At 53.6% G+C, this 19,092-nt stretch overlaps 1 protein-coding gene across 2 annotated transcripts; it reads left to right on the top strand.

Annotated features, from left to right (window-relative positions):
* Positions 1-1,655: 1,655 nt before the first annotated feature.
* Positions 1,656-18,509, top strand: Ntrk1 (neurotrophic receptor tyrosine kinase 1). Of its 2 annotated transcripts, XM_021157731.1 has the most exons (17): positions 1,656-1,873; positions 5,045-5,119; positions 5,337-5,408; positions 7,098-7,166; positions 8,009-8,160; positions 8,323-8,465; positions 10,666-10,798; positions 12,781-13,110; positions 13,477-13,494; positions 13,652-13,707; positions 13,953-14,055; positions 14,487-14,633; positions 14,907-15,037; positions 15,175-15,347; positions 16,455-16,695; positions 16,971-17,129; positions 18,154-18,509. In XM_021157731.1, the coding sequence occupies exons 1-17, from the start codon at positions 1,662-1,664 to the stop codon at positions 18,337-18,339; spliced, it is 2,400 nt and encodes a 799-aa protein (XP_021013390.1). In that variant the 5' UTR covers positions 1,656-1,661; the 3' UTR covers positions 18,340-18,509. The 2 variants fall into 2 exon arrangements, with proteins under 2 accessions (XP_021013390.1, XP_021013391.1); XM_021157732.2 differs by lacking the exon at positions 13,477-13,494 and having other exon boundaries at positions 1,662-1,873; positions 18,154-18,447.
* The last annotated feature ends 583 nt before the right edge of the window (positions 18,510-19,092 follow it).

Below are 19,092 nucleotides of genomic sequence, written 5' to 3'. Positions count from 1 at the left end.
CCTCCCACCAAGTCAAGGGAAAATATTTAGCCTGTCAACTGAGGGAGGTGGGGGACAGATGTGTTGGGGAAATAAGGTTGGGGGCCAAGAACTGGGCTCTGGAACCCCTCTCTCTGTCTCAGTTTCTCTCTCTCCCTCATCCCCACCCCCCATCCCGCTTGCTGCAGATCTGGAGGGAGCGGCTGGGCTCCCTGGCTTGATTTGCAGGGGAGTTCTGGAGTCCAACAGGTGTTTTGACATCTGCGAGGTAACTTCCCGCAGCCTGGACAGGTCGGACTCCGCTGGTGAAACTTCGCCTCTCACAGCCCTTCCCAGCCTCCTGAGGCTACTTTGAACATACTTCCTTGGCGCTGGGTATGTCCCCGTCAAATCCCTTGGTTTTGACTCAAATCCCTAGGAGACGAGTCGTCCTTCTCTCTGTGAGATTCCTCCTTCATTTGGTTATCTTTTTTTTTTTTTTTTTCTTTTTTGGTTTTTCGAGACAGGATTCCTTTGTGTAGCCCTGGCTGTCCTGGAACTCTGTAGACCAGGCTGGCCTCGAACTCAGAAATCTGCCTGCCTCTGCCTCCCAAGTGCTGGGATTAAAGGCGTGTGCCACCACTGCCTGGCTCCGTTTGGTTACTTTTAAGAACTCAGGATGTTTAGTGGGCCTCTATATATGTACTTATTCGGGGGGCACAATTCATGATGGGATGATCTCTTAAACGCGACACTTATACTTGCAGTCAAGAAGGCCATTGAGCAAGACTTGCCATTTAGTGGCCTGGATGCTGGGCCTGAGACTTCCCAGGTTCACAAATACCGAGAGCCGATGGTTCCCAGCTCCCACGTCCGAAGAACTAAGAGATCTATTAATTTCTCCGCACAGAAATCGATGCTCTTGTCAGGGCGGCGATCGATCCCAGGCTTGGTCTGCCTGGCCATAGCTCGGCTCTGGGGCCCCAGCTGGATGGTTAGGATTGGGAACTGTCCCTAAGACCAGAGGCACAGCTTAGCAAGGCTCGGAACTGCTCTCCTCGGCCCTCGGAACCCCATGCCGAACGCAAACGCCGGGCGCGAGGGCTTCTAGCGCCACCCTGTGGTCTTTTGCGGACCGAGAGGTCTCCAGCTGTGTTCTAAGGACTCTTCTCTCCCCCTGTTTTTCTCCCCAGGTTCTGCATCCAGCCATGCTAAGGCCCTCTCCCTTTCCTTACTAGGGTCTGCAGAGCGTTCACCTAACTTATTCCAAGTGACATGCACACCCTCTTAAGCAAAGTGCACCGTGAGGCTGGCTGGGATGACCTGGACTTCAACCTTTCTCTTGTTCAATCTCTCCACGTCCCCGCAAATCTGAAAATGCAGCTGTTTTACTGTGAGAAATAAGGTATCAGCTTCCTAGCTCCCCCAGCCTCAGAAGTCACTTGTGAGGCAATCTGTGGCAGCCCCCCGCCCCAGGTCTCCTGCAGCCACGAGGGACATTAGGAAGGCGAGCTGGCATTAGGGCCTCGAAAGGGGAGGGGGCACTGGGGGCATCGGCAGGCGGGGCGGGGCGGGGCCGTGGGTGCCGCCCTCTCCTGGTGGCTAGTCTTTAACACCGCCCCGCGCACGTGTCGCGCGAGGCCGGGCGGCGGCAGCTAGGAGCGCACGGACGGCCGCGCGGCCCGAGCTAGGGCGCTGCCGCGATGCTGCGAGGCCAGCGGCTCGGGCAGCTGGGCTGGCATCGCCCGGCCGCGGGGCTAGGCAGTCTGATGACTTCGTTGATGCTGGCCTGTGCCTCCGCTGCATCCTGTCGCGAGGTCTGCTGTCCCGTGGGCCCCTCGGGGCTGCGCTGCACCAGGGCAGGGTCCCTGGATACCCTCCGCGGCCTGCGGGGCGCCGGGAACCTGACGGAGCTGTGAGTGTGTGTCGGTCGGGGGAGGGGTGCGGGGTCAGGAGGGCACAGCCCTTCCCCGATGGCGCGCACTCACTCACCTCTGGCTTGAGGGGTCAGGCTTGGCTGCTGTAGGAGACTGGCACGTGTAGCCTTTGGCTGTGCTGCGGCGGCTTCTCCTGATGCCACCACCCTGGTAGAGCCGCGCAGTCACTGTCTGGATGTCACTCAGGATTAAGGGTAGCTAACTGTGGTGCTGGTTTGGGGTAGAGCAAGACCGAAACTAGGTGGATTAGGCATTGGTCCAGCGATCTAGGATAAGAACCTTTTTGTGGGGTTCAATCAAGAGCCCAAGTTCCTAAGCCCATGGAGGAGTGATTAGCTGTGCAGAATTCGGCAGTGTGGCACCTTTGCTATCTTCTTTTTCTTAGGGGGAAGCCAGCCCCCAACCTCTTCCTTGTCATGCAGGGAATCCAGCTCTTCTCTGGATTTGTGATTGAGCTGGAGTTGGTGGGAGATGGTGAGGAACCAGCTTGGTGTCTGAGCTCTTTTTTCCTTTCCACTGACCACAAGTCTCCTTGATTTGGATGCGGGAAGCAGGGAACGAAACCCCTTTGCTTCTCTCTCTGCTCGCCCATCTCTCCTTTCACCTTTGTCTCCCTTCTTGTATCAGGGAGTCAGGGCTGTTGTTGAGCGATTTCCCGATTTTCCAGGTCCAGAGCTGGGAGGAACCTTCAGCTCTGCAGTACTTAGACAATGTGCAATAATCGGTTACAAAATACTCAAGTACTTTGTAGCAGCTAGTGAAACCTTTGAGAGTATAATTGACCTGAAGGAACTCCGCATCACACAGTGATGGCTGGAAAATACTTGAGTATTCTGCACGCTGGTGGAGCTAGCAGCCTGCAGTGATTGGCACCGAGTTACTCAGGCATCTTGTGGTAATTAACGGAGGTACTCAATCTCTTTCTAATGGCCCTAGGGAGACCAAGAAGAGAGGAGATGGCCTTGTCTTGGTCTGGGTCTAGGCTCCTGCAGGATGGGATGGGGTTTGAAGTCTAGATGGTTACTCCCGGGCCTGTCCATTCAAACCAGAGTCCAGCCTCCTGATTGTTTCCATCAATGTTCTCGTTCTTCAGAGCCTTTCAAGACTCCAAGTCCAGCCCAGGGACAGGGGTAGTGGGCAAGCCTAGACTATCGAAGAAGAGGCTTGCAGGGTGGTGAGCTGAAATGTTCACCCCCCTGGGTGGGGCCTGATCCTCCCAACTCCTCCTGCACAAACCTCTCCCTCCTCCCTCACCCGCATAGCTAACAGGGAGCTAATGGACTCAAATAGACAGATTGATTATGAATCTGAACAAATGAGGCGGCATGAAGCACACACACTGCCTGACAGCTCACACATACCCGGCTACATAGATCTTCTTAGCAACTCCCTGGGTCTCTATAGCTTGAAACCCTTGGGGGCAGAACAGGGATCTGGACTCCCTCAACGTGGCTAGCAACAACTACTTAGCACTCCAAAGGGAGGACAGACACATAGCCATCCTATGGGGGACAAGGCTGGGATCGGGGAAGCATAGGGTCCCTTGGACTGACCAGTTCCCCTACTCCTTTTTTTTTAACCAAGGGAAAGCCCCCCAAACAAGTCTGTCTGTCTGTCTGTCTGTCTGTCTGTCTGTCTTTTGCCTCCCTGGTTCTCAGCCCTTATCTCTGTCTCGGGGTCTCCATCTCCTTATCTGTGAGTCCATCCACTCCAGGATCCTCTCTCTCTTCCTGGGTCCCTCATGATTAAGGAGGGGCTGGGGGGGGGCAACGGCTCTATGCTTCTTGCTTGGTTTGGCAAAGTGCTGGAGAGGAGAGAGTAGGGGTTGCTGTGGGGAAGAGCCAAAGGTTTTGAGGGGGCAGAGTTCTGAGAACTGTTAGTGAGTCAGGAGCCCCTAGCACACACAGGGATGGGGAAAAGAGGAGGCCATGGACATGCCCCCCGCAGAGGACATGTCATTACAGGGGAGTGTGTTCACAGGAACTCCAAGATGCCAGAACTACAAGATAGGACTGCGCCCACAGCCACTCCACCCCAAGGGCTGCTTGCTCTCTGCCTGTCTGTCTTTTGCCTCCCTGGTTCTCAGCCCTTATCTCTGTCTCGGGGTCTCCATCTCCTTATCTGTGTCTCTTTCCTCCCCGCCCAGCCCACTCTCTTCCTACTGTCAGTCTCTTCTGGGGTTTTCACTCTTTGTTTATCTGCCCTTGCTCTGCCACCCACCTCCTCCAGCTTTCCATGTCTCACACTGTATGTCCGTCTCTCTTCACCTCCACACTCAGAGTCCATCCACTCCAGGATCCTCTCTCCCTTCCTGGGTCCCTCACGATTAAGGAGGGGCTGGGGGAGAGCCCAACGGCTCTATGCTTCTTGCTTGGTTTGGCAAAGTGCTGGAGAGGAGAGAGTAGGGGTTGCTGTGGAGAAGAACCAAAGGTTTTGAGGGGGCAGAGAGAGTGGAGTGTATTGTGTGTGTGTGTCTATGTGGTTGGTGTCAACGAACCCATATGGTAGCCACAGAACAAGTACGTTTAGGAGCACACAGTAGCATTGGGATAATTGGGACGTCCTTAGCATTTGAGTGGAGCAAGCACCTCCAGGAGTCTTGTCCTTTGTGGAGGCTAGTCTCAGCACAATTTCCTATCATTGAGCATATATATGCTGGAGAAGCCTGCTACAAAAATGGAGCCCCAAGCTGAGAATGGCAGTGGGCATTGACTAACATGTCTTCACATCTTCTTATCTGTGTATGCATGGGAGAAGTCTATGTGAGTTTTGTTCACGTGTATCCTGCAGTGAGGGTCTGAGGACACCCCTGTGTGTTTCTATACACTTGCCTCTGTGTTGCAGGAGGCATGTGAGAGGCTGCATGTATGTAAAGGTGAGGGGGGATGCGTGCACGCAGGCACATACATGACTCGTGAGTCATGTCAGCATGTGGGGGCATGTGCATGAATGGGGGTGTGAAGTGGGTCTGTGTGTGATGATTGGTGCATATGCTCATGTGAGGGAGGGGGGTTGGTTGTGGGCACAGGGTAACTCCACTGAGGTCCTGACCACTGTTGACCAACCCCTCTCCCCTGGTGACCCACCCCTCTCCCCTGGTGACCCACCCCTCTCCCCTGGTGACTCTCCCCTCTCCCCTCTCCTTGCAGCTACGTGGAAAACCAGCAGCACCTGCAACGCCTGGAGTTTGAGGACCTGCAGGGCCTGGGGGAGTTGAGAAGCCTGTGAGGACTAAGGGTAGACACAGGGTGGGACTGGGCACAGGGTGGTGGGTGCCCACACATATCGGGATCTGGAAAGACCCGAGAGTGGGAGAGGTCTGGGACGCTCAGGGGTTTGAGGGGTCCAGGTAACTTATGGAGAGGGGTGCCCAGCTCCACAGGGGTGTCTGGCCTTGGTGGGCAGAATGCAGAGCTTAAATTCCTCTCATCCCTTCCCTAGAACCATCGTGAAGAGCGGCCTCCGCTTTGTGGCCCCAGATGCCTTCCGTTTCACCCCTCGGCTCAGTCACCTGTGAGTGGCCAGGCTGGATTGGAGGGGACAGGGCTGAGGAGGACCTCCAGCCTGGGGCAGTGAATGGGCTTTGTGCTCCCCAGGGAACAGTTCTGAGGAAGGTCCAGCCTGGTCTCCCTTCCTTAGGGCCTTTCTTTCTGCTTTGGTGTTCTGATTCTCATCCAGTCAGGCTGGTGGGATCTTTGTTAATTCGCTTCTATGATCCATGCCTCAGGGACACTTCTCACAAGTACCCATCCGGGCTCTCTGTCCGGGGTTGGTAGGGTGTGAGGGGCAGGGGCAAGACCCCTGGTTCTAATCAGAAGTTCATCTCCTCTGCTGTGAGGTGCACTGTGGGCTGGTCCATAAGGCCAGCGTGGGAAGTGGTATATTCTGGTCGCTACTCCTCCCCCTCCCCATTCCTGAGAGTTACAGCTACTTGTTCTCAGAAGACAGAGGGACATGAAGTCGGTAGAAGATGTGCTTAGAGTTCCTGGTAGTCCCTCCCTGGGTTGTCATTCACAGAGTTGGGCTGGGTCCTTTAAACTCTCACTTGGGTCCAGGGATTTAACAAGAGTGATGTTGTGTTACACAGTATATGTCCTGGCTTTAAAATGTCCACCTAGGGTTGGAGATGTGGCTCAGTTGGTAGAATATTTGCCTACTATCCATGAAGCTCTGGGTTTGATCTCCACTGCCACATAAACCAAGTTTGGTGATACATACCTGTAATATTAGCACTGGGGAGGTGGGGACAGGAGGATCAGACGTTCCATGTCATACTTAGCTACACAGCAAGCTCCAGGCCATCCTTTTGTCTTAACACAACACCACAACAACTTAAAAAGAAATTTAAAATGTGTGCTGGGTGGTAGTTCACGTCTCTCATGGCAGTGACTACTTGAGAGCAACTGGGGAAACAGAGAAAATATGATCCCCATTTTATAGATGAAAATTCTGGGAATTAGCTGTTTCTTGACTGAGGTCACATGACTGCACATGGCTGGACAGGTGCAGCACTTAACCCCAGGTGGCAGTGCTACAGGTGTTCCAGGACCTGCATCAGAGCATTCATCCCAGTCTTTATAAAGTCAAGGCTGGGTAGGCAAGGCGAGTGGTTAGGGCACAGCTCCCCAAGGGAGCTAGCTGCAGCAGTGAGGCACCGAGTTCCTCAAACAGTTTTTCCTAGGGGCAGGAAGAGAGCCCTGTCTGGGCTCTCTCTTCATTGTCCCTGGGTTACTGCCTACTGGAAGTTCTCTCAGAGGAACAGGAAGGAAAGGCTGGGGGCCTGAGGAAGGACTTTGACATCCCTGTCTTGAGGTTAGGTGGGGGAGGAGGTTGTGAGAGCCTTGGTCCTCCCCTCCTCCTTGGTGGGGAGCACAGATGGAGCCCCTTACCCCAGCTGTGGCCTCAGCACTTCGCCAGCTGGGGCTGAGGTGGGGGCAGGGCAACCGGCTGTTCCCTTGGCTCCCTCTTCCTGGGGTCAGGGAGGGGGTTAACTGGGATTAACCCTTGTTGTCCCAAGGAGAAGTCTGTACTCTGAAAGACTTACCTGCCTACCCCATTCCCACATTCCCACACATCCTCAGGCGTAGCACGATGTTCAAGTTGACTTGGCTGGGGAGGGGGCGGGTAGAGGTCTCCTTTGGACTTCTGCCTCAGACTGGGTCAGAGTAAGGTCGCTGGCTCAGGGCATCTGTTCTCCCACAGGAATCTGTCCTCCAATGCGTTGGAGTCCCTCTCCTGGAAAACTGTGCAGGGGCTCTCCCTACAGGACCTGTGAGTGTGTGGGCAGGGGCAGGGCAAGGGGCCAGTGTGTGTGATGTGTGGCTGTGCATGTTTGTGTCCCCGGGGCTATATGCAACTGTGTCTCTGTGGAACAGAGGAGGGGTGGGAGGTGGGGGCATCTCTGGAGACTGTGTTGTGTCTGGGAGCTTATACTGGCAATTATGTGCATGTCTGTCAGCCATGCCCCTCCCACCCCCATCCAAGTAGAGCCTGCAGGACTATCCTGGGCTGGGCTGGGCTGAGCAGTCTATATGGATGAGTAGCATGTGTGTGTCCAGAGCTTCAGGGCTGTGTTGAACAGACTCTGGCCATCCTGATGCTTGAGGATAGCAGCCCCATTCCCAGAGCACACACACACTGGAAGGGAGATACATAGAATAGTCCATATGTGTGTGATGGGTACCTAAGGCCTGTGGGCCACGGTGACCTGCCCTTCCTGCCATCATGCTTGTCTGTTTGTGTGTGATGGGTACTTAAGGCCTGTGTGCCATGGCAACCCACCCTTCCTCCAATCATTTTTGTCTACATGTGTGTGATGGGTACCTAAGGCCTGTGTACCACGGCGACCCACCCTTCCTCCCATCTTGCTTGGCCTCTTACTCTAGAGCTGGGGAGAGGAGTCCCATGCGATGCTCAGCTGGCATCCACAGCAGTCTGCCCTTACTTAACTAAAGTAACTAAAGTCTTGTTACTGTGTTGGTTATGGGCCTGGTTCAAACCCCACCCTTCTGCCTAGATCCCTTGGTAGCCAGCCATCTCCAGAGCACTGCCTCCTGGCCATTCAGACCTGTCGCACCCTCTTTCCCTGACTCTCAGCACCCCCTACCCAACAGGACCCTGTCAGGGAACCCACTACACTGTTCCTGTGCCCTGTTCTGGCTCCAGCGTTGGGAGCAGGAAGGGCTGTGTGGTGTGCATACACAGACGCTTCATGACTCAGGGCCTGGAGACCAGTTCCTCCCACTGGGACACAACACCAGTTGTGGTAGGTGTTGTTGTAGAGGGGGAAGCCTGGGGGGACCTGGGGTAGCATTGGCAGGGGCTATGGACCCTGGAAGCTGGGGTCCATAGATTGGGTCTCACGAGCAGGGTGGGGTTCACCAGCCCACACTTAGGTTCTAATGCCCCTCCGTACCCTGGGTGGCAGGTGTACCCTCAGTGAAGATCCAGATGCCCAATGACTCTGTGGAAGTGGGGGATGACGTGTTTCTGCAGTGCCAGGTGGAGGGGCTGGCCCTACAGCAGGCTGACTGGATCCTCACAGAGCTGGAAGGGGCAGCCACCGTGAAGGTGAGAAGCCTCACAGCCCCTCCAAGGGGACAAAGGACCAGGCCATAAGAGACAGCGAAAGTAATGAGGAGCACACGGGAAGACTGGAAGGACAGAGATGGCTCAGGCATTGGGCTAGGAATAACAGCCAGGGGACTGCAGGTCCTCAGGGCCAGTCTGTTGGACCCCCAGACGACTCCCCCCAGACATTGGGCTCCATCTTTGAACACAATGCTGGCTGCAAGAGAGGGAGCTATAGCTCACATGTGAGACCCAGAACAGGCCATTCTCCCCATATAGTCTTTTGTTAGCTTAGGAAACTGAGGCCTGGGGGAGCCAGGACAGGATCTGTGTTCCACTCCCAGGGCCAATTACAAGGGCTTCTGGATCTCCCTGGACACGCAGGAAGCCGTACTCTCTTGGATATGTTATGAACACATTAGTGAAGGGCAGCTGGCTCCAACTCTCCCTACTTATTTTTAAAATGTGTGTACATAACACATGTGCACTGGCACATGCGGAGGTCAGAGGGTAAGCTTAGATGTCCGTCCCTACCCTCCATCTCATTTCAGTTTTTTGCTTGCTGCTTGTCCGTGAGTTTCCAAAGAGTTTCCTGTCTCTGCCTCCTATCTCTCTTTGAATGGTATCATAGGACCACGATGCTGAGCTCAGCTTTATGGGGGTCCTAGGGATCCAGACTCAGACCCTCACCCTTTCATTGAGCCTCCCTTTCAGCCCTCACTAATTATTTCTTGGGATAACCTCAGTCTGCTTTTTTGTTTTCTTATTTGTAAGTGGAGGTAACCATGGTGGCTTTCTGACATCCTCCCTTCTCTACGTTTTGTTTGGTCACAGAGAGATGCCTTGGATGCATCTCTGTCCTTCCAGAGCCTCTCTTAACTGAGCATCTTCCCAGGTTTAGCGTCTGTCCTCAAGCTGCCCACAAGCTAATGACATTAGCTACAGTTGACTTTGGAAGTTCCCCTGCTCCCCACCAAGATGGTGTTTCTCTGAGAAGCCCTCTGGCTGTCCTGGAATTGGCTGAGTTCCCCTCCATACACTCCAGTTAGGGTGTGACTTCTCTATGAAAATTTTCAGGAAATAGGTGTTAGTGACATGTCAATTTCCCAAAGAGATACCAGAAGCTGAGACTCCCCAAAGTTGACTGAAGATGTTTCCACACGCAGATACTGGCTCTGCTCTGCTTATCTCTTCTCCACTGCTCACAGGCACTGAGTGGGAAGAGCTACTCGGCAGCCATGATGCCAGGGTCTCCCTCCTTTCCTTGCTCCAGAGGTCTCCAGCAATTGGAGTTGACTCCCCTTTTAAAGTGACGCTCCTGATACCGAACACCCTCATCCCATAGGTCCACTTTCTGATACCTGGATGGGCACAGCCCATTGTCAGAGTTGGATAAAATTGTCAACAAGACCTCTGAAGTTGTTGGGTAGTGGCGCACACCTTTAATCCCATTTTTTTGGGGAGACAGAGGAAGGAGGATCTCTGAATTCAAGGCCAATTTGGGCCACAGAGTGAGTTCTAGACCAGCTAGGATGACATGGTGAGACTTAGTTTCCAGGGTTGGGGTTGGGGACGGGAAATTGGAAAATTCTGCCGAACTCATCGAGATTGAGAATTCTTGGAAGGTCATATGTACACTCGGTGCAGCCACGGTTTCTTAGATAATCCGAGCTGGTTTTAATCTCTTGATAGTGGTTCACAATCAGCCATCTCATCACTGAAGTCACTCACTGGCATCTTTTTCCTTTGCTGAAGAAAGCGATGATTTGACCGAAGCTGCTTCTAGCTGCAGCCTATCCCTTTGTTTCTGACCTTCCTGGGACTGACTGAAACTCAGTTTGCTAGAACTCTGAGCCAGGATTGAGTTGGCAAGGTCCTACCTGGCTCTCTGATGGGCTGCATATGAATGTGGAAGTTGGCTATCTGGCTATCTGCCGGCTAGCCCCTTGATTGCCACTTCTATTTTAGAGTACTGTCTATCTATTTTGAGGCAGATGGCTGGGATTTAGATTTTCTCTGACCCAGGAGCTACTCTACAAACTGCAAAGGAGACCATTCTCTGCCTGCCTTCCCTTTGCCTCCCTGGCTCTCCCTCATCCCATACGGGACCAAAGGGCTCCCAAACACATCAGCTCTATCCTCCTATCTCCTGCCTATTCTTGCTGAAGCCCTTCTGATGACTCTCTCTTCTCTGGTCCAGAAATTTGGAGATCTGCCATCCCTGGGGCTAATTCTGGTCAATGTCACCAGTGATCTCAACAAGAAGAATGTGACGTGCTGGGCAGAGAATGATGTGGGCCGGGCCGAGGTCTCTGTCCAAGTCAGCGTCTCCTGTAAGCCCCTGGGACAGCCCTTGCATCCACCCCCACCCATCTCCTCTCCCCTGAAAAGGAAGGGTGGGGGTAGATGGGATCGTGAGTGGGCGTCTCTACAGCTGCTCCCTCTCAGCTGTTTCCAGATTCCCATGAAAACCTGATCCTGCTTGGGAAGTCCTGGGGGCTCCTCAAGGCCAGAGGGTTATAGATGGATTTCTTTCTGGCCTGCTGCCCAAGCTTGCTACCTGAGGCCCTCAGCACCAGCTGCAGGCTGGCCTCATTGCCTATTTCTCTTTAAGGCTTTTGTCCTGCCACTTTTATTTATTTATTTCACTTAGGATGTTAGTCTAGGTTTGGGATAACTACTTTATAGCTGGTGAAGTCTTTGCTAGTCCAGGACTGAACTTCTTCCAACTTGGGCTGACATTTGTGCAAACCGAGCTCTGTGGGTAGAATGAGCTCAGGGTTGGAATTCTAGTGAAGGGGGCTTATTTCAGTTCTGCATTCTATTCTTAGACAAGCTTAGGTTTAATCAAGGGGGTACGGCCATAGATAAGCATCCTCGTTGGAAAGGAGGGGAATTCCTCTCTCAAGTTCCTCTTTATAGTCATTGCCTAATTTCTCTGACTTTGCCAATGCATTATCTTTAATCTATGTTCCAGCACCAATTCTTTTTTTATTATGAAATACACAGTTATGCAATCAAGCATGCACAATATTTATTTACATATTTATTTAGAGATGGGGTTTTGCAATGAAACCCATGCAGCCCTGGAACTGTTGATCCTCTTGCCTCGGCCTACACAATCCTGGGATTACAAGATCACCACAGCTGGGTAGCCTACATACTTTAAGAAAGAATGACCCTTGCTCAAGCTAGGTGTGGTGGCGCACGTCTTTAATCCCAACACTCTGGAGGCAGAGGCAGGCGGATCTCTGAGTTCAAGGCCTACATAGTGAGTTCCAAAACAGCCAGTGCTCTTATACAGAGAAACCCTATCTCACAAAGACAAAAACACGCAAATAAACAAACAAAAAAAAGAAGTGCCCTTACCAGGACGTTAGAAGACACCTTCCCTCAGTCACTGCTCCACCTCTTCCATCCTAAGTTTTATGTTGAACACTTCCTTGCTAAAATCATTTTCCACAGGGGCTGGAAACGTAACAGTTTTGAGCATTTTCTGTTGTTTAAAAGCACTGATTGCTCTTGCAGAGGGCCCAGGCTGGGTCCCTAGCACCCACACGGTGGCTTGCAACCCTCTGTAACTCCAGTTCCAAGGAATTTGAGACCCTCTTCTGTCTGTCCTCCAAGGTCACCAGGCACACACGTGGTACACATATACAGGCAAAACACTCATATACATAAAATGAACCTTAAAAAAATACTTTTCTGCATGTCTGCTTCCCTATTAATAAAACTTGTTTGCTTTATGCAATTTATAAATGAAAACTTCATGTATTATTTTTCTTCTGTTTTCTTTGTCTACACTTTATATTTATGAAACACATCTGTGGTAACAAAAGTACCTATAATTTCTTCATGTACTATATACACTTCATGGAATGAATGCTAGTGAGAATTTTCATATAAACTGTATGTGTTTATACACATACCTCACACATAGATACTGTTTTCTTTTATGAGAGGCTTTTGATTTTTCCGTATTGTGACTGTCTCAAAAGCGTGTTTCTTGTTTCTCTGTTTATTTGTTTGTTTGTTCGTTTCTGTGCTGTGCTGGTACCCAGGACCTCTCAAATAGCTTGGATGGCAGGCCAGGCACTAGCCCTGTACTGGGCTCTATGTGTGACCCTTAAGCCTCAGATTTTGCCCGTTTTCTGCCATATTCAGTATCATATACTAACTTTCTTCCAAATATGTCTCCTAGAGGATTTCTTAGGGTCCGCTGACTTATTTTTCCCGACCTGTCCCCTGATTTGTTCCTTCCCTGGATTCCTTCCAGACAGTTGCCCACTTCCTGTCACATGCTTTCTTCCCGTAGTCCCAGCCAGTGTGCACCTGGGCTTAGCGGTGGAGCAGCATCATTGGTGCATCCCCTTCTCGGTTGATGGGCAGCCAGCACCGTCTCTGCGCTGGTTGTTCAATGGCTCTGTGCTCAACGAGACCAGTTTCATCTTCACTCAGTTCTTGGAGTCGGCGCTGACTAATGAGACCATGCGGCACGGCTGCCTGCGCCTCAATCAGCCCACGCATGTCAACAACGGGAACTACACCCTGCTGGCGGCCAACCCCTACGGCCAGGCTGCTGCCTCCGTCATGGCTGCTTTTATGGACAACCCTTTTGAGTTCAACCCTGAGGACCCCATCCCTGGTGTGAGAGCTACCCCGAACCCTGCCCTGCTCCCGGGAGGACCTGGGTGGAGATCCAGCAATCCAGGGAGGTCTGGCCTCAGCCTGCCATGACCCTGGTTCCCAGAGCTGGAGTGCTTTGTCCTGGACAGAAGAGCTGGTGGCCAGCTCTGTGCTGTCCTCTTGCCCCTCTCCCAAGCCAGGCCTGCTGAGGCCCTGAGCTGTTCCATCTGTTCTGGCTAAGGGGAGGGCTGTGCCCTAGGGGGCAGCTACAGAACCCTCTCCCTTGAGGCCCAGAAACCTATCTATCCCATAAAGGATCATCCTGGAGGGGAGGGCCTCCCTGTTTTCCCTCTCTGACTGCTTTTTCTCCTCCTCCCTGCCGCAGTCTCCTTCTCGCCAGTGGGTGAGTTGCCTGGGCTGGAGGGCAGCTGTATTGTCTCAGAGCTGAAGGAAAGGGGACAGCTAGCTGGGACCCCGAAGTGTGGCCAGGGTGGGGAGCTGCTCAAGGAGACCTGGCAGCTTGTGCCAAGCCCCACCCTCTGTGCCCCGTGTCCCCACAGACGGTAACAGCACATCAAGAGACCCAGTGGAGAAGAAAGATGAAACCCCTTTTGGGGTGAGTGTGGGGTATGGAAGCTGATGGAGGGTGTGGGATGGGGTGGCCAGGCATGGCTCCTTTGCCTGTCATCAGGAGCTAGAGCAGGACAGTCAGTCTGTTGTGTCCTGAGCTTGGTTAGCTGCATGCCCGGCTAGCTGAGGTTACTAAGGAAGCTAGGCACAGGGCTGGGGACCTGGCTCTGGAGTCCCCTGTAGGATGGAGCTCAGAGTACAGAAGCCCTGTAGGCCTGACCCTCCTTCTAGGTCTCTGTGGCTGTGGGCCTAGCCGTCTCTGCCGCCCTCTTCCTTTCTGCCCTCCTCCTTGTGCTCAACAAATGTGGACAGAGGAGCAAATTTGGGATCAACCGTGAGTTGGCAGCAGTGGTCTGCCTGTCTGTCCACCCATCCCACTGGCTCGATTTTCTGCTGGCTCTTGCCATCTATGCCCTGTGTTTGGCATATGGTTGGGGGGGCGTGTCTATGGGGCTCAGGCTGTATGTGTACTGGGCTGGGGCAGGGCTGTTCTAGAGGCAGCAGCTACTTGTTGGTGGCTAAGCTGGTGTCAAACACAGAGCATCTGGGGGCTCAGCTCTGTCAGGAGCAGGGGAGTTGCTTTGGTACCAGGAGCCAGATCAAGAGAGGCCCTGGCACTTTCTTCCCCTCGCCTGCTGTCTTGCTCTAGCACCACTCTGCCCCTCTTGCCAGTGAGGAGCCTGGCACTATTCAAGCTATTCATCTGGACAAGGATGGAGATGCTGCCTGGGTATGATACTCCATGTGGGTGTGTCTCTTCCCCAGGCCCTGCTGTGCTAGCTCCAGAGGATGGGCTGGCCATGTCCCTACACTTCATGACACTGGGTGGCAGTTCTCTTTCCCCTACTGAGGGCAAAGGCTCCGGACTCCAGGGCCACATCATGGAGAACCCACAGTACTTCAGTGATACCTGTGAGGAACTGTTATAGTAGGCGAGTGTGAGCATGGGGTGTGTGTGTGTGTGTGTGTGTGTGTGTGAAGTCCCTGCCCCAGGCCTCTCCCCATCCTATCTCAAAGTCTAGCCTGTCTCCTATCTTCAATCCTGTACCTCCCACGCTGGACTCTCTCTGGTCAGATGCTCCTTCCCACCCCCACCCCATATCCTGGGTCTGCACTGCCCTTACCACTGCCCCATCCTGCCCAAGCGAGGCCTGCCTTCTGACTTTGCAAGTCCCTCCCTCCCAGGTGTCCATCACATCAAGCGCCAGGACATCATTCTCAAGTGGGAGCTAGGGGAGGGAGCCTTTGGAAAGGTCTTTCTTGCCGAGTGCTACAACCTTCTGAATGATCAGGACAAGATGCTGGTGGCTGTCAAGGTGAGACTATGGTCCTGGTAGGGACTGCTGGCCTGCGTCCCTCAGACCACCATCGTGTTAGGATGGGGATAGTTGAATGAAACAAGATGAGGTGGTGTTGAGGTCCCCTTCAGTTCCGGCCCCATCCCGACCCTCAGGCACTGAAGGAGGCATCCGAGAATGCTCGGCAGGACTTTCAGCGTGAGGCCGAGCTGCTCACCATGCTACAGCACCAGCACATCGTGCGCTTCTTTGGAGTCTGCACCGAGGGTGGCCCGTTGCTCATGGTCTTTGAGTACATGCGCCACGGGGACCTCAACCGTTTCCTCCGGTACAAGAACCCACCCCTGCTCCCTTCCCTGCTCTCTTCCCTTGTCCGCCAGATGATCTGACTTTCCAGAGGCTCTAGGGAGCAAAGGTTCATGTGCACTGTCTATAGGACTCAGCTACAGGAGGACCTGAGTAGGAAGTACCCTGGGACTTAGGGGACACTGGGTGGCTCAAGGTAGAGCACGCCTAAGGTGCATAGAGATGGGTTGGTAGAGGAACCAGTCAAAAGGGAAGGCCATGGAGAGCCATTTCCTTGTTTGTGGACAGCTTGCAGGCCCAGCCAAGGAGATATCATCATATGGGTTCCAGGCTGTGTGAGGAGCAGCTGGTGGTGCTCCGTGGAGCACTGGGAGGAAAGGAGAGACTTTGGGCAGGAGGCTTGGGCCATCATAATTCCAGCTTGCTCTGATGACACATGAGACCTCCCTTCTAGCCATGCTCCCTGGTTTACTTCTCTGCTCTGAACTGGAGTCTTGGTTTCAATGTCCCTTCTTCCAGGAATCCTTCTCTATCTCTGTCTCTTGGTGTGAGCTTATTAATACTGTATTCTCTGCCCTAGTGCCCTGGTCTCAGAGGTGCTCAACAAACACTTAGCAAACTGAAGAAAACACTGCCTGCAAGGCAATCAGTGGGAAGAAAGAAAGTCTGGGAAGGGGTGGCATGTGGGGAGTGACACCAAGTGATCAGGATGGCCTGGAGAGGGGAGGGGCCCAGAAGATTGAACAGGGACTCCAGTTGCTGTCTGGAGCTGGAGAGGTCCTCTTCATGGGGCAGGGGGGACAGGGAGCAGGAAAAGCTCATCTTAGCAAAGGCTGTGCTTAAGTGATGTGACAGCAGTGAGGACCAGGGAAGTTGGAGGCTGGGGCTGAGTTCCTCCAAGGACTAAGGACTTAGTATCCTTGGGGGTGGGGATGGCTGTGGAGAAACACAAGCCTCTTTTCTCCCTTACCCTTCTCTCCAGACAGCTGCCTCCTTCTTCCCTTCCTCCATTTTTGCTTCTAGTCTCTTCCTTCCTCAAATCCAACTCTACAAATCCCCTCCACAGCTCCCAGGGCTCCACCCACCCAGCTCCTCTCTCTCAGCTTCTCTCTGTCTCTGTCTTTCTCAGGTCCCACGGACCTGATGCAAAGCTGCTGGCTGGTGGTGAGGATGTGGCTCCTGGTCCTCTGGGCCTTGGGCAGCTTCTGGCTGTGGCTAGCCAGGTGGCTGCTGGTATGGTATATCTAGCCAGCCTGCACTTTGTGCACCGGGATCTGGCCACACGCAACTGTCTGGTGGGTCAGGGACTAGTGGTGAAGATTGGAGACTTTGGCATGAGCAGAGACATCTACAGCACAGACTATTACCGAGTAAGTGTCCCTAAACCTTCCCAGCATCTGTACTGTCCACAGCCTTGCTTGGGGGTTTGTAAGACCCTGCACTGTCAAGCTTGCCCCTCCTCTTCCTTTAGCAGTGTGAGCTCTGGGTTCTGGTCTCCCATCCCTTCCAGCATCTCAGACCCTGATGGGAAACTATTTTCTCTCCTGGTCCCTCAGCCGTGGCCCTGCAGTACCTTCTGTCTATTTGAGGTGATGGGGATGGCTTTGGTTGCCTCCAGAGGAGGTGATACAGTGTATCTCTGCAGGTGGGAGGTCGGACCATGCTGCCCATCCGCTGGATGCCACCCGAGAGCATCCTCTACCGCAAGTTCAGCACCGAGAGCGATGTGTGGAGCTTCGGGGTGGTGCTCTGGGAGATCTTCACCTATGGAAAGCAGCCCTGGTACCAGCTCTCCAACACTGAGGTCCGCTCTGCCTTAGGCATCCTCAGTCCCCCCCCCCCGTTCTTTTCGCCTCTCCTGGTCCTTCTCTTGTGCAGTCTTCCAAACCCAAGCTCAGATGGCTCCTGGAGGGCCCTTAGAGGTCATTGTGGATAGAGTCCGGGCCATGCCTGTGTGTCTCCTAGGTCACAGTGGGCATTTACAGGGCAGAGGAGGGGGATGGGAAAGAGGGGACAGCAGGAAGGCTGGCGGTTAGCTGGAGGAGGACAGCCCTGCCTTCCCCTGGCCTGGCTAGCCACAGTTAGAGCAGACCCCAGGTGTTTTGTCTCCTCTGCAGCTCCCCCAAGCCTCCTCCTTGGCTCACAGCTGTCAGTTTCCATTTCTCCTTCTAATGCAGTCTGTTCCCCGGAGGCTGATGGGGTGGGGGAGAGGGTTATAGATTTTAATTTTCTCAAGCACTGAGAGAAGGAATGGAATTAGTGCTGCCCATAATCTAAGTCCTCTAATGGGGATGGGGAGAAGGGGAAGAGGCACCAGGCGCCTTCCCCAAGCAGTCCCTGTCACGGGCTCTTTGTCAGAGCATTCCCCTAGCCGCCCCAGTGGCACCTCCTGGAGTCTAACTATTGCTACAGTTTCTTTTCAGCTATCTCTCCCGGAGTGGTGCCCACAAAAGGGAGAAGAAGCAAGGGTTGCCTCTGCTTTAAACCCAAACAGCCATTTTCCCCCCAAAGGCTACAGCTGTCCCACACTGCTCTTCTCCAAACCCCTGAGGCTGAGACTCAGGCTGAAGGATGGGTTTGATAATGTCATGCCCTCACTCTTAGCACCCCACCCAGCGAGTCCTCACTGGGTGTAACACTAGCCTTCTGGAGGCAATCCTAGAGTCGGGCAGCAATTATTCCCATTTTTCAGAGACGGAGCAGGAAAGAGCCTGGGAGTTTGAAGGGCATCATACAGTTCAGTCCGTCAGGGACCATCTGGGAGAGCCTGAAACCTTCCTGTCCCGAACTCTCAGTTTGCTCTCCTCTCTGTCTCTCCCATGGCGCAGGCGATCGAGTGTATCACGCAGGGCCGGGAGCTGGAGCGGCCGCGCGCCTGCCCTCCTGATGTCTATGCCATCATGCGAGGCTGCTGGCAGCGAGAACCTCAGCAACGCCTCAGCATGAAGGATGTGCATGCGCGTCTGCAGGCCCTGGCACAAGCGCCACCCAGTTACCTGGACGTTCTGGGCTAGGAGCCGAGTCTTGGTGCCAGGCCACCCTGGGCTCCCTCGGTGCCCAGGAGCTACCACATTCAAGTCTCTCACCCTCAGCATGTGGAGGGGACCCAGCAGGCAGGGAGTGGAGGGTGGCCTTGCTTCATGGCCAGCATCCATCATAATAGCAATTATATTTATTATCCCTGGCTGTGTCTCTTAGCCATTCTTGGGGAGAAGGGCTTGGGGACTCAGCAGAGGTTGTGATCTCTGGGTCTCTGGAATCAATTTCCATTCTGGTCCCTCTGGGTTGCCCCCCTACTCCATGCAGCTGTCTCCCACTTCATCTTCACCCCTCACCTGGTGGTGACAGCCTGTCCACACCCTCACTGTCTGTATTTGGTCTTCACAAAGGCTGATGCTGAGGAAAGGGAATAGGGCCCGGGGGACAGCAGCCGCTGCGGGTGGGAGCAGACAGAACAATCACACATTAGAACAAATGATCAAGACAGAAACTGTGGTGTGTGTGTGTGTGTGTGTGTGTGTGTGTGTGTGTCTACAGCAAGGACTGAAGGAACAGACCTTAGTGGTGCACACCTTTAACCCCCGCTACAGGAGTCTGAGTGCAACAGGAGAATCTCACATTCAAGGGTCTACCTGGGCTTTGGAATCAGTTCAAAGCCAACCTGGGAAACTTAGGGAAACCCTGTCTCAAAACAAGTTCAAAGACGGCGGGGAAATAGCCCAGCAGTAGAGCCCTTGCCTGGGATGCTCGAGGGACTGAAGATGAAG

Source organism: Mus caroli, chromosome 3 (assembly GCF_900094665.2).
Source record: "Mus caroli chromosome 3, CAROLI_EIJ_v1.1, whole genome shotgun sequence".
In the NCBI taxonomy this organism is placed as follows: domain Eukaryota; kingdom Metazoa; phylum Chordata; class Mammalia; order Rodentia; family Muridae; genus Mus; species Mus caroli.
Note: the sequence above shows the minus strand (reverse complement) of the source record. Positions and strands in the feature narration are given on the sequence as shown.